The sequence below is a fragment of the Gorilla gorilla genome, chromosome 11 (assembly GCF_029281585.2).
Source record: "Gorilla gorilla gorilla isolate KB3781 chromosome 11, NHGRI_mGorGor1-v2.1_pri, whole genome shotgun sequence".
In the NCBI taxonomy this organism is placed as follows: Eukaryota; Metazoa; Chordata; class Mammalia; order Primates; family Hominidae; genus Gorilla; species Gorilla gorilla.
The window spans coordinates 84,113,715-84,127,876 of record NC_073235.2 but is presented as its reverse complement, the minus strand read 5'-3'; the positions used below and the strand labels follow the sequence as shown (position 1 = coordinate 84,127,876).

General features: G+C 39.1%; 1 protein-coding gene across 4 annotated transcripts in view; it reads left to right on the top strand.

Annotated features, from left to right (window-relative positions):
* The window catches only part of CERKL (CERK like autophagy regulator), a 119,974-nt gene continuing 105,812 nt past the window's right edge, over nt 1–14,162 (top strand). The window contains exon 1 of one of the 4 annotated variants that reach the window (XM_004032898.5): nt 1–541. In XM_004032898.5, coding sequence (XP_004032946.3) covers nt 304–541 — 238 coding nt within the window. In that variant the 5' untranslated portion in view covers nt 1–303. The remainder of the gene's footprint in view (nt 542–14,162) is intronic. The other 3 variants (XM_004032900.5, XM_055380334.2, XM_055380331.2) reach the window with 3 other exon arrangements.

The window sequence follows — 14,162 nt, the reverse complement described above, 5'->3', positions numbered from 1 at the left end:
GTTTAACTCGAGGGTAACGAAAAGTACGAAATCGTACTTTACAGGAGAAGCTAGGCGGAGGGAGCCACTTATTCTTCCTCTTGCAGCTGGGTCTTTTTGTGGTGAGTGGCGAAGCGGCGAGGCTGGCAGGCCAGAGTGCTGGACTGGGTCAGGCGCGGCCCCGCCTCCCTCCTGGGTCCCTGCCCTGCGCGCCGTTGCTGTGGCAGCGCAGGACGCGGCTAGAGCTGGGGCTGCCGCGCCCTCCACCTCCTTCTCCAGAGGCCTCCCCGGACCCCTGGCTCGGGCCCAGGCTGCGACTCCGCCATGCCCTGGAGGAGGCGCAGCAACCGGGTGAGTGCCCTGGAGGGCGGCCGGGAGGAAGAGGCGCACCCGGAGGCTGCCGCTGTGCCTCCGGCGCTGTTAACGTCCCCGCAGCAGACGGAGGCGGCGGCCGAGCGGATTCTGCTCCGGGGCATCTTTGAGATCGGGAGGGACAGCTGTGACGTGGTGCTGAGCGAGCGAGCACTGCGGTGGCGGCCCATTCAGCCCGAGCGCCCGGCGGGTGAGTGCCCGGCCCCAAGCGTCTTCGCCTCCCTCCGCGCTTCCTCCCTCTCCCCGGCCCAAGGCCTGCACCTACGCGCTTTTGCTCCACCCTCCCCTTTTCTCTCCTCCCCTCCCCGTGCTCTCCTCACTGCCCGGACGTGTTACCGAGTCCCCAAGTCGCCGCCTCCTCCTTCCCAACCGGGAACTCACGCCTCTTGCCCCACCCCAGAACCCCCAGAGATTCTTTCGCTACCTAGCCTTTTCCCGCCTCCGAGACCTTCCGCGGACAAACGTCACGCGCAGCTTTTGCTCAGAGTCTCAGCAGAAAATCTTGAGCCCCAAAGGGGAGGTAATTTACAAATGTGAGAAGGTCACCTACTCCGCCCCTCCAAGTTGAAAAAGTTTTAATCCATTAACTTTGATGGTACATTGAAACTATAAACATCTTACAGATTATGCCTACACAAGAGTTCTGAATCCAACTCTCATTTTGCTGACTTGAAAATGTAACTCCAGAGCTTTGGGAGTGTTTCTGGATTTTTTTTCTGCCTCTCACCTTCCTTGCCATTGTCTAGAATTAAGACTTCTTCAGGCTCCGTCTAGAAACTTTTGATTTTTAATATTGACCCTAGATTATTGGATCACAGTTTTGCGATGCTTAGTTACGTCAAGCGGTTTGCTTACGTTTGCCTTTTATTGACTTAAAATTTTAGTTACCTAAAAAAGTTACAATGCTGTAGTTTACAACAAATACTTCGAGTCTATTTTCACGTCTTAGTCAAATAGCCTTATAGACTTAACAGATATTTCATAAAGACCATTTTACAAGTCTTATAAGTAGACTTTCATATAGTCTTATTTCTAAGTCCAAACTCGAGAAATACTCCCCATTGTTGAATTAGCTTAGATGTGAGTGGTGAAAGACAGATGAAATGGGGGAGGAACTACATCAAGGTTACTCTACTTGCAAGGAGATGACTTGGGGGAAACGGAATTTGGTATTCAACCTCTTTTAGCTAAATACAAATTTATGAAATTAAAAAAATTGCCTTCCCCTGTTGGAAAACAAGACACAGTGTGCTATTTATGTTACAGAATAGACTTACTGTCTTAAAGTCTTGCTCAAAAGTCTAACAAAATGAAACCAACTAGCCAGGGATTCAGCACTGGTTGCAATTGTGAATTCTGCCTGTGCCATGCTCGCTCACTTCACGAAAACAGTCTTTGACCTTAAAGTGTTTTCAGGTGTTTTAAAAACCAAGGTGTAGTATTTTCTTGAACCTTTTAAGTTAAAAGCTAGGGATATAGCTATGGAATTATTTGTAAGTCTTTCAGGCAATTCGAGTTATGCAATATAGAAGTTTATAATTACAGTTTGGATTAGCCCAAAGAGCCAATTTAACCTACAGTGCAGCTGAAATACTATAGAATTAAAATGAGACATTGTGCAAGGAGAGGTCATACAAACCAATGTTGCAGTATTTGTGTACAAAAAAAGCAAACAATGACATGAGAAAAGAAATGCTGTTTTATATTGAGTGGTGATTAAGGTAAAATAGGTTTAATTAGTGCACCCCTGGCAGTAGAGTTCTAAAATACATCTTGACAGATTTGTAACTTTTAAGGTTGCAACTACTGATTCTTTGTTTAATTATGCCCTAAAACCATTTGGTGGTCTTTTCCTTCATACAGGTGTACCCTTTTTCTTTGTAATTAATACCTGGTATTCAAACCACTTCGGGCCTCTAAAATTGGGGGCACAGAAGCCTAGAGCCTTAGTAAGTACTTCTGTTTATGGAAGAAATCAAGAGATGTTTTATTTAGGTAAAATATAGCCAGGCGTGGTGGTGTGTCCCTGTAATCCCAGCTACTTGGGAGGCTGAGGCAGGTGAATCGCTTGAACCTGGGAGTTGGAGGTTGCTGTGAGCCGAGATCACGCCACTGCATCCAGCCTGGGCAACAAGAGTGAAACTCCATCTCAAAAAGCACAACAAACAAACAAAAACAAACACTGGGAAATAAGAAGGAGATATTAAGAGATGATATATTTAAATGTTAGAAATACTCTGTTGTTGAATAAGCTTAGATGTGAGTGGTAAAAGATTAAATGGAAGAGGGAGCTACATCAAAGTTACTGTACTTGGGAGGACACGGTATGGTAGGATGTGGTCGGGGGAGAGCATGTCCATTGCTGGTTGGCAAGTGACTGGCTGCCTCAGAAAAGGATGAGGGTGGGTAGGGGAGATCACTGGAGATTATTAGAACATACGTATGTTTTCAAGACTGCTTAGTTTTTTAAACCTCATAGTACTTTGTTTTCACTGATGAAATAAAATACTATGTGATCTTTTTCTAATTTTCCATCTTGAGTAATAAGCAAAGACATTAATGTATTTTATGAAGGCTCTGACTGCCAAAATTGGGACAAATTGATGGTCTTGTTGGCAGGGTAAATGAGCATAACCGTAGTAATTGTAGTTCTTTTTATTGGGTTCAGGGGTGACCTGGAATAATGGATGTGTTATTACCCTTCCCTGTAGAAGTGAGGCTTTCGAAAAGAGGCTATAAGTCAATTTGGGAGGCACAAAGTATCAGCGCTTTTTGGGGATTTTTTTTTTTAAGTAGAGAAATATTTTAAATGTGTGATATAAAGTTATGCATGTGCTTCTTAAGCACATTAACTCAACCAGATCCAACAGCTGGTCTAATAACTTTTTAATTGTTTAAAAAAATTTTAATTGACACATTGTAATTGTATATATTTATGAGATACTATTTGATGTTTTGATATTTATGTTGTACAATTATCCAATCAAAGTAGTTAGTGTATCCTTCACCTCACACTTTCATCATTTTCTTGTGGGTTAGAACATTCAAAAGACTCTCTTCCAGTTATTTTGTAATATATAGTATTTTACTGTTAACCATAGTCACCATACTATGCAACAAAACACCAGAATTTATTCTTCCTACCTAGTTATAACTTTGTGTCTTTTGACTAACCTCTCTCCATCCTTCTTTCTCCCCTCCCCTTCCCAGTCTCTGGCAACTATTCTAATCTCTGCCTTATCTATATCAACCTTTTATAATAGAAAAAGATTCTACATGTGAGTGACATGTGGTATTTGTCTTTCTGTGTCTGGGTTACTTCTCTTAACATGATGTCCTCCAGGCTTAGCATTCACAATTGACAGGACTTTATTTTTTAATGGCTGACTAGTATTCCATTATGTTTCTGTATCACATTTTCTTTATTCATCCATTGTTGCACGCTTAGGTTGATTCCATATCTTGGCCATTGTGAATAGTGCTGCAGTAAACATGGTATTGCAGATCTCTTCAACATACTCATTTTATTTCCTTTGGATGCATACCTGGCAGTGGGATTGCTGGATCATATGATACTTCTATTTTTAATTGTTTTAGGAACTTCCATGCTGTTTTCCATAATGACTGTACTAGTTTACAATCATACCACCAGTGTGTAAGTGTTCCCTTTTCTCCATATCTGTGTCAATACTTATTTTCTTTTGTCTTTTTGGCAATAACCATTCTAACTGGAGTGAGGTGTATCTAATTGTGGTTTTGATTTGCATTTCCCTGATGATTAGTGATGTCAAGTATCTTTTAAATGCACCTGTTGATCATTTATATGTCTTCTTTTGAGACCTATCAATTAAAGTCGTTTGCCCATTTAAAAAATCAAGTTGGCCAGGCACAGTGGCTCACGCCTATAATCCCAGCACTTTGGGAGGCCGAGGCGGGCAGATCATGAGGTCAGAAGATCAAGACCATCCTAGCCAACATGGTGAAACCCCGTCTGTACTAAAAATACAAAAATTAGCTGGGTGTGGTGGCACATGCCTGTAGTCACAGCTACTTGGGAGGCTGAGGCAGGAGAATTGCTTGAACCCAGGAGGTGGAGATTGCAGTGAGCCGAGATAGTGCCACTGCACTCCAGCCTGTTAACAGAGTGAGACTTCATCTCAAAAAAAAAAAAGTCATTATTATTTTATCTGTTGAATTAAGTTTCTTATATATTTTGGATTTTATCCCTTTGTCGCATGTATAGATTGCAAATATTTTTCTCCCATTCTGCAGCTGTTTTCACTTTGTTAATAGTTTTCTTCAAGATGCAAAGTTTTTTAGTTTGATGTAATCTTATTTTGTCTGTGCTTTTGAAATCTTATTTTAAAAATCCTTGCTCAGCTCAGTGTCGAGAATAATTTCCCTTTTTTCTGGTAATTTCATAGTTTTCAAGTTTTACATTTTAAATCTTTAATCTATTTTTATTTTTGTATATGGTGAGAGGGAGGGGTTTAATCTCATTCTTCTGCATGTGAATATCTAATTTTCCTAGTACCATTTGTTGAAGAGACTGTCTTTTTCCCAGTGCATGTTCTTGACATCTTAAAAATTCAGTTGGCTGTTGTAGGTGCAAAAATTTATTTCTGGGCTTTCCATTTTATTTCATTGGTCTGTCTGGTTTTATGCTAGTACCATGCTGTGTTAATATAGTTTTATTGTATATTTCGAAGTCAGGTAGTATGATACTTCCAGTTTTGTTCTTTTTGCTCAGGATTGCTTTGGCTATTTGGGGTTTTTTTGTGGTTCTACATGAATTTTCAGATTGTTTCATTTCTGTAAAGAATGGTGTTGGTATTCTGATAGCAATTGCATTAAATCCGTAGATCACTTTGGGTAGTATGGCCATTTTAACAATGTAATTATTTCAATCCATGAACATGTACTATCTTCCCATTTATTGATGTGGGAAGATAATTTCTTTCATCAAAGTTTTATACTTTTCAGTGTAGAGATTCTTTCACTTCCTTGGTTGTTTATTTCTAGGTATGTTTTTTTAAAAAAAGTACTATAAATGGAATTGTTTTCTTGATTTTTCACATAGTACAATATTAGTGTATAGAAATGCTACTGATTTTTATATGTTGATTTTGTGTCTTGCAACTTTACTGAATTCTAACAGTTCTTTTGTGGAGCATTTTGGGTTTTCTATCTATAAGATCATATCTTCTGCAAACAGGGACAGTTTGACATGCTTCTTTCTAATTTGGATGCTCGTTACTTCTTTCTCTTGCCCAGTTTATCTGGCTAGAACTTTCAGTAGTATGTTTAATAGAAATTGTGAAAGTGGCCATCCTTTTCTTGTTATTGATCTTAGAATTGATCTCGTTATTGGTCTTTTCCCATTCAGTATGATGTTATCTGTGGATTTGTCATATGTGGCCTTTGTGTTGAAGTACAAACTTTCCATACCTAATTTGTTGGATTTTTAATCATGAAATTATGCCACATTTTGTCAAAGGCTTTTAATGCATCTATTAAAATGATCATACAGTTTTTGTCTTTGTTAATGTGCATCACATTTACTGCTTTGTGTATGTTAAACCATTCTTGCATGCCTCTGATCCCAGTGATGAATCGCACTTGAATGTAGCAAGTTATCTTTCTAATGTGCTGTTGGATTTGGTTTGCTAATATCTTGAGAATTTTTGCACCTATGTTCATCAGGGATATTGTACTATAGTTTTCTGTGTTGTATTGTTATCTGATTTTGGAATTAGGGTGATGGTTGACTCATGAAATGAGTTTGGAAGTATTCCCTTTGCTTCAGTTTTCTGAAATATTTTGAGAGGAATTGATATTGGTTTGTTAAATGTTTGGTTGAGTTCAGCAGTGAAGCCATTAGTTTCTGGGCCTTTCTTTGATGAAAGACTTTATTACTGATTCAATTTCCTCACTTATTATTGGTCTGGTCAGATTTTATGTCTTCCTAATTTAATCTTGATAGGTTGTATGTGTCCGGGACTTCATTTTTTCTATGTTATCAAATTTGATGAAATTTGTTGAAAACCAACTCTAAATTTTGTTCATCTTTTGAAATTATTTTTAGTCTCTATTTCATTTATTTCTCCTCTGAGTTGAATTACTTCCTTACTTCTACCAACTTTGGGATTAGTTTGTTCTGTTCTTTTTTTTTTTGAGATGGAGTTTCGCTCTTGTTGCCCAGGCTGGAGTGCAATGGTGTGATCTCGGCTCACCGCAACCTCTGCCTCCTGGGTTCAAGCAATTCTACTGCCTCAGCCTTCCTGAGTAGCTGGGATTACAGGCCTGTGCCACCACACCTAGCTAATCTTGTATTTTTAGTAGAGACGGGGTTTCTCCTGTTGGTCAGGCTGGTCTCGAACTCCCGACCTCAGGTGATCTGCCCGCCGTGGCCTCCCAAAGTGCTGGGATTACAGGCATGAGCCACCATGCCTGGCCGATTAGTTTGTTCTTGATTTTGTAGTGCCTTGAGATTCATCATTAGGCTGTTTGTCAGAAATCTGTTGTCTTTTTTGATATGGGCATTTATTACTATAAACTTACCTCTTAAAACTGCTTGTGCTATGTTTCATAGGTTTTGTTATGATATATTTTCATTCTCACTTGTCTCAAGAAAAATTTTAATTTCCTTTTTAATTTCTTCATTGACCCATTGGTTGTTTAGGAGCATTTTGTTTCCATGATTTGTGAAGTTGTCAGTTTTTCTCATTGTTGATTTCTAGTTTATTTCTTTTCTTTCTCCCTTCCTTCCTTCCTTCCTTCCTTCCTTCCTTCCTTCCTCCCTCCCTCCCTCCCTCCCTCCCTTCTGTATTGCTTTGTCTCCCAGGCCCAAGTGCAGAGGCACGATCTTGGCTTACTGCAATCTCTGACTCCTGGGCTCAAGCAGTCCTCTCACCTCAGCCTCCCAAGTAGCTGGGACTACAGGTGTGTGTCACTGTGCCTACAGGTGTGTGTCACTGTGCCTGGTTAAATTTGTTTTTTGTTTGTTTGTTTTGTTTTGTATGTTTAGTAGAGATGGCTTTCGCCATTTCACCATGTTGCCCAGGCTGTTCTCAAATTGCTGGGCTCAAGCAACCTGCCCACCTTGGCTTCCCAAAGTGCTGGGATTACAGCCATGAGCCACTGCACCTGGCCTGATTTCTAGTATTATAACGCTGTGGTCAGTAAAGATACTTGATATTATCTTAATCTTTTAAAATTTGTGAAGATTTGTTTTGTGGCCTAACATGTGATCTCTCCTCAAGAATGTTCCATGTGCGTTTGAGAAGAATGTGTATCTGCAGCTGTTGGACGGAATGTTCTGTAAGTGTCTGCTAGGTGCATTTGGTCTATGGTGCAGCTGAAGTCCAATATTTCTTGATCTCTCTGTGTGTGTTTGTGTATGTATGTCTAGATAATTTATTCATTATTGAAAGTGGGCTGTTAAAGTCTCTTACTATTATTGTATTGGAGCTTATCTCTTTGGGTTGAATATTTGCTGTATGTATCTGGGTACTTAGGTATTAGGTACATGTATGTTTATAATTGTTATATCCTGTTGTTGAATTGATCCCTTTATCATATTATGACCTTCTTTGTCTCTTCTTACAGTTTTTGACTTAAAGTCTATTTTGTCTGATATGAGTATTGCTACTCCTGCTCACTTTTGGATTCTGATTGCATGGAATATCTTTTTCCATTTCTTCACTTTCGGTCTGTCTTTAATGGTGAGGTAAGCCTCTTTTAGGCAGCATGTAGTTGAGTTTTTTTTCCAGTCCTGCAGCTACTTTATATCTTTTCATTAGATAATTTATTTACATTCAAGGTTTTTATTGATAAGAACTTATTTCTCCCATTTTGTTACTTGTTTTCTGGTTGTCTTGTAGATTCTCAGTTCTTCTTTCTCTCTTGTTTACCTCTGTGGTTTGGTCATTTTCTGTGGTCCTAAGCTTTGTTTTCCTTCTATCTCTTGTTTATGTATCTGTTGTAATTGCTTTCTTTGTGGATACCATGGGGCTAACATAAAAAGTCTTGTAGTTATAATAAACTATTTTAAGCTGATAGCAAGTTAACTTTGGTCACATAAAAATACTCTAGACTTTTTTCCTCCGCCATCCCTAATTTATATTTTTGTTGCCTTTATTTCTTTAGTATGTGTTCCCTAGCCATTGTAGCTGTTGTTGTTTTTGACCAGTTGTACTTTAAAACTTCATCTAGAGGATCGACAGGTTTACATAGTAACATGATATCACTGGGGCATTCTGAGTTGGATTTATACATTTACCTCTATTGGTGAGGTTTATATTCTCACATGTGTTGATGATAGTTATCATTTTTTCATTTGCAGCTGTAGCACTCCTGTAAACATTTCTTGTAAGGCTGGTGTAGGGGTGAATTCCCTCAGCTTTTGTTTGTCTGGGAAGGCCTTTATTCTCCTCCAGGATAGTTTTGCTGGATATAGTATCTTTTGTCCTTGGCTGAGACTCGTTTTTTTTGTTCTTTTAGCATCTTGAATAAATTATCCCTTGCTCTCCTGGCATACATCAGTAATTTAAGGTTACTGATGAGAAATCTACTGATAGTCTAGTTAGGATTCCCTTACATGTAACTTGATGCTTTTCTCTTGCAGATTTTAGAATTCTCTGTCTTCAACTTTTGACAGTTTGACTATAATGTGCCACAGAGAGAATCTTTTTGGGTTTAATCTAATTGGGAATCTTTGTGGTTCCTTCATCTGGATGTCTATATCTCCCCCAATATTTGGAAAGTTTTTAGCTATTATTTCATTAAATAGGTTTTCTGTGCCTTTCTTCAACTTTTCTCCATCTGCCAGTTCTATAATGCAAAAATTTCTTTGCTTAGTTTTTTTTAAACTTCGGGTTATTTCACAAAACCTATTTTCAGATTTTGAAATTCTTTCTTCTGCTTGATCTGGTCGATTCTTGAAGCTCTCAATTGTGTCTTTTATTCACTGCATTCTTCAGATTTCTGTGTTTTAAATGATAGATCTTGTTTTAATTTCTCATTTTATAACTTTCCTGATTTCATTGGGTTGTTTGTATTCTCTTGTATCCTGCTGAATTTCTTTAAGATCATTATTTTTAATTTTGTTTCAGGCATTTTATAAACACCCTTTTCTTTGGGGTCTGTTACTAGAGACTCACTGTGTTCCTTTGGCAGTGTCGTGTGTCCTTGCTTTTTCATGTTTCTTGTGACATCTGCACATCTAGTGGAATAGTCACATTTTCCAGTTGTATGCAGTAGCTTTCACAGGGGCTTTTCCTGTAGATGGGTCCTAGAGTGTTGGTTGGGTATGGTACATTGGCTTTGGTTTGGGGTGGATTCAGTACCATGGTCTCTGTGTAGTTTCGTCAGCTGTAATCTTCATCAGCAATGTCTGATTTCCTCAGTGGCCTAGGCTGCAGGAGTTTTTGATGGTGGTATAGTTTTGCTAGGGACAGGCATGTCATACTAGTTGTCAGGCTGGACACTTGCAGGCTCGGAGGGCTGACAAGCTGTCTTTTGGGCTCCCCAGGGAAGAGAAAGTATGATTTTCCAGCTTTTCTTCTATGTTTATCTAAAACTTTGTTGTCTGGCTCACAGTGTTCTTTATCTAAAGTCTAGCCAGTGGTGGTGGTCATATTGCAATCATTACAGCTTCAGACTTTCTAGACCTTTTCCATTTTGGTGACCTTCAGCCTTCATTTGCTTCCATTCATGACCACAGAATAGATGTAGTCATCTCTATTGAAGGCAAACCCATCCCATCTCTTCAGCTTCATCTAGAAATTTGTTTCATCTGTTACACTTTCTTTCTTTGGTTTTTTAGCCTTCATTCTCTACCAGCTCTTTCACTTAAGCAGAGATATGTTCAAGACTCTCCCACTCTAACAGTTCCCTGCCTTGATCCTCCAAGCTTTTCTCTTTAGCTGCTACCTTGCTTTTTATTTTTATTTTTTTCTCACTTGCTCTGATAATCTCCTAGAAAAATTGGCTTACTCTGACCATCTCCATTAGTTCACCTCTTAATTATTCTTCAACCATCTGAGACCTGGCTTTGTTCTTTCTCTACTGAAACTCTTCAGGCAGAGATTAGCAGAAGTCTTCTAATTGCTCAATGAAGTGGAAATTTTCAGTCCTTATTTTCTGTATTTCTCCTTCATTTGACTTTGACTTAACTCTCTTGGTTTTTGTAATACCACCAGCACCTAGTTTATCAGTCTCTCATGGGAACTTCATTCTATCTGCCTGCCAAATGGTGGAGTCCCAAGGAGTGTGGTCTGATCTGCTGTTCCTCATTACATGCTTTCTGGTCAGTATTGCACACTGTGGTTCTCATCTAACATCATCCACCTCCAGGAGTGCCATATATTTAGTAAGTTTACAAGAAAAGCAACTTTCCTTGCTCCGTAGACTAACTCTGATCTTTTGTTCCCTATCATGGTTATGGAACTCACTAATTATTCAGCATCAGCTGTCAGAATGTTTAACTTTGCTATTTAGGTTTGTGTAAGTTATGGGACAAAAACTAGGATAACTAGAATTAGCTTGTAGCTTATGTGGGCTAGATCATACAATTGCATATGTAAGTAGTGAATATTTTGGCTTAATAAGTGAAGGAGTATTTAGGAAGCTATCTGGAATGTTATCTAAGTCAGGATTCTGAAGGTAACTCCAGCCTCACTGTCCCTTACTCACTATTTCTAAACACCCACCAATCCTGCCTACTTTATTTACTTCATATTTCTCCAATCTGCCATCCTTCTCTGTCCGACCAATCACTGCCCTAGCTCAGGCCTTTAAAATCTCTCACTTGACCTACTCCTTCACCTCCTTTGAACCTGTGCACAAATGTTAGCTTCTTAGTAAGGCTTTCTGTGGTCACCTGTATAAAATTCTCATCTGCTACGTACATCCTGGTTCCCTGTATTGCCTTATATTCCTCAGTGGCATTTATCTCCTTGTATACTATATAATTTCTGATCCCTGTCCTTTCTATTACCACCCCACTTCAAGATGGCAAGGATTTGTCTGTTATATTAGTGACTGTCCTAATAGGAAAAAAAATGGCACATTTGTATTAGAGTAACTTGAGAAAAATTTTTAAAAGTCAGTATTTATAAAGCTGTGATATAGAGATAGTGAAGTACTCTTGGGACTAGTAATAATTGGGCAGGTGATACCATTTTTAAGCCCAAAAAGGCATAGTGAAAGAGCAGGTGCCTGAACCTGGATTCAGAGAGACTATGTAGAGGAGGCCACTAGGCAGGAGCTGTGGCCTTTGCCTCAGCTTGGCTGATTACCTCACTAATCCTCACTAATCCTAAATTACCCAAGTTCCTTCTTTTCTGGCCCATGTCACAGTCCAAAGCCAACTTCAAGCCAGAGGGCAAGGGGAGCACTTGATGCAGTCCATGCAGTATGGCCTCCTAGTGACCAGGGCAGGTGGAGGATAGAAACTAAATCTAGATGGAGGAGAGGGAAGATATTCAGAATATCTTTTTTCTTTACTGTCAGCACCTTGAAGAGTGCCTGGCATATAGATAATATTTATTGAATGAATTTGTTACTGGTTTACTGGCCTCATGAACTTTAGTTTTGCCTATTCTATTATAACTTGGTGACTACATTCCTATGTACTTGATACCAACTCCTCATTAACTACAAAGGCAGTATTCCCCTCTCCCGCTTTTTAAACATCAAAACTCTTTTTAAAAAAAAAATTCTTAAATGAATCGCCAGTATATAACAGATAAAAGTACGGGTGCCTTGATTGGAGTGGTGGGTAAATGATCCTGAGTCTGTCTGTTTAGGTTCCCTCTTTGCCTAGCAGGAATGTGACTGTCTTGTTTGAAGCCCACTGAAGTAGAAAACGGGATGAGAGACACATTCTTCAACATGGCATAAGATTTCCATGCTTGGCTCCTGCCTATCTCTGCATCCTCATTTCTCAGTAGTTGCCTCATATTTTACCATCCTGTAATTGAAAGAATTACAAAACTAGTTTTCTACACACGCTTTCTTGCTGTTCCAGCTGCTGGGAATTAGCTTCCTTTGTGCTTTTTTTATTTGAATGATTACATGTTTACATTCATTAAAATTAATGAAGATTCATTACAGTTGTTTTCTCTTTAGGCCTAATTGGATCTCCTATACTGAGACATTGAATGAAACTTTGATTGTTTTTTCCCCATTATATGTTAAGCTCCTTGAGGTTCTTTTCAACTTTGCGTTATTCCGGGATTTCTATTGTAAGAGTTAAGGTTCATCCACTTCTCTGATGTGAGGTTCATGGCAGGAAGGTTCCATGTTGCTCAGCTGCAGAGTAGAAAATACTGAGCAGGGCCTAAATAGATTAGGATGCTGCCATTATAATATAAACTGTTTACAAAAGAGCATCATCAATTCAGAAAATATCTTTTTCATTGACTACAGTGGTGCCTGATGATCTTTCTATTACAATCTTAAATTATGGTCATTTTAATTATAGAATCATACATGGGTTTATTTATGTTAAAATAAGGTAATTATCAAGCTAGCTGTGACCTATGAGAAAAATCCTGAAGAAATGATGAAGGGATCAGGTGACTGTTTTTGAAGTCAAGTGTGAAAGGTCAGAACACTCTGGGTCATGGGACCCTGCCAAGGCAGAGCAGGTCAAGTGCTGTGCCCAGTGGGGCCAACCCCCAGTATGGTGCCAGGGACTGGGTGTGAGAAGTCAAAAATTAAGAATACACCTCAGAAAGGGGACATGGACAGATGCCACAGACTTATTTGCATATTTCGTGATTTAGCCCTTAGCTTGTGCTGATATTGGATCAGATATTTTCAGAGTTCAGTATTTTCAAAAGCATCACTGATCACCTGTTGGCATTGTTTTACATCTCAACCAAGGACAAACTTTTGGGACATCTGTTTAACAAGGGGTAAGCTTTTATTTGAAATGTTCGATTAAAGCAGAAGAGTCAGGCATTTTTTTGTGCCTCCCCAAAGAAAGATTTGTTTACTTTCCTGTGTGAATAAATATAATGCCATTATTTCCCGTAAAGGAAAAGCTGATGGGAAGAGTAAGTAATGGGTAAGATTAGGCAATGTTAAGCTCATATATTAGTATGTTTAAGAGTGATCAATTTAGGGATCTCTGTGACAGAGATGCCAAATGCTCACAGTGCTATCTCATGTTGGAAACATGTGTCTCCTCCACTTTTCCTCTGTCCTCTGAAATGACGGCCCTTTAGGGATTGACAGATACTATACATATTTCTGTGCTGATACGTGATTTGTCTAAAACAAAGGTTTCACAAAACAATTCTTACCATTGCCGTTTAAGAGTCACTCTGGTATGCTCTGTTTCCATTGCAAACAAATGCTCATTATGATTTGTGAAATTAACTTCACAATTTCCTAATGGATAACACCTTGAAGTATGAAAAGCACTACAGGATCTTTATAGCTTCCCTCCTCCAGCTCTCTATAATCTGCTCCCATCTGTGGTGTAGGAAAGATTTCAGCAGTGGCCACTGAAGGCCCTAAGATCCTGTCTCAACAGATAGCAAGGTGCGTAACAGACTTTGGACAGGTTGTTTAACATGTCTGAGTTACGGTTTATTCACTGGCAAAATGAAGGGCTTATATTATATTGTCTCTAAGTACTATCAGTTCTGACCACCTATGAACTTTCATTTTAAAGAAAATACCTGTTTCTATGGCCTTTAGGCATTAGGGAATTTTGTCAAATTAAATAAATCTCAGTAAGGTTTGATGGTCAATGGGGCTCACCGTCTGGTGTGTGTGGAGGGGTGTTGTATTTTACA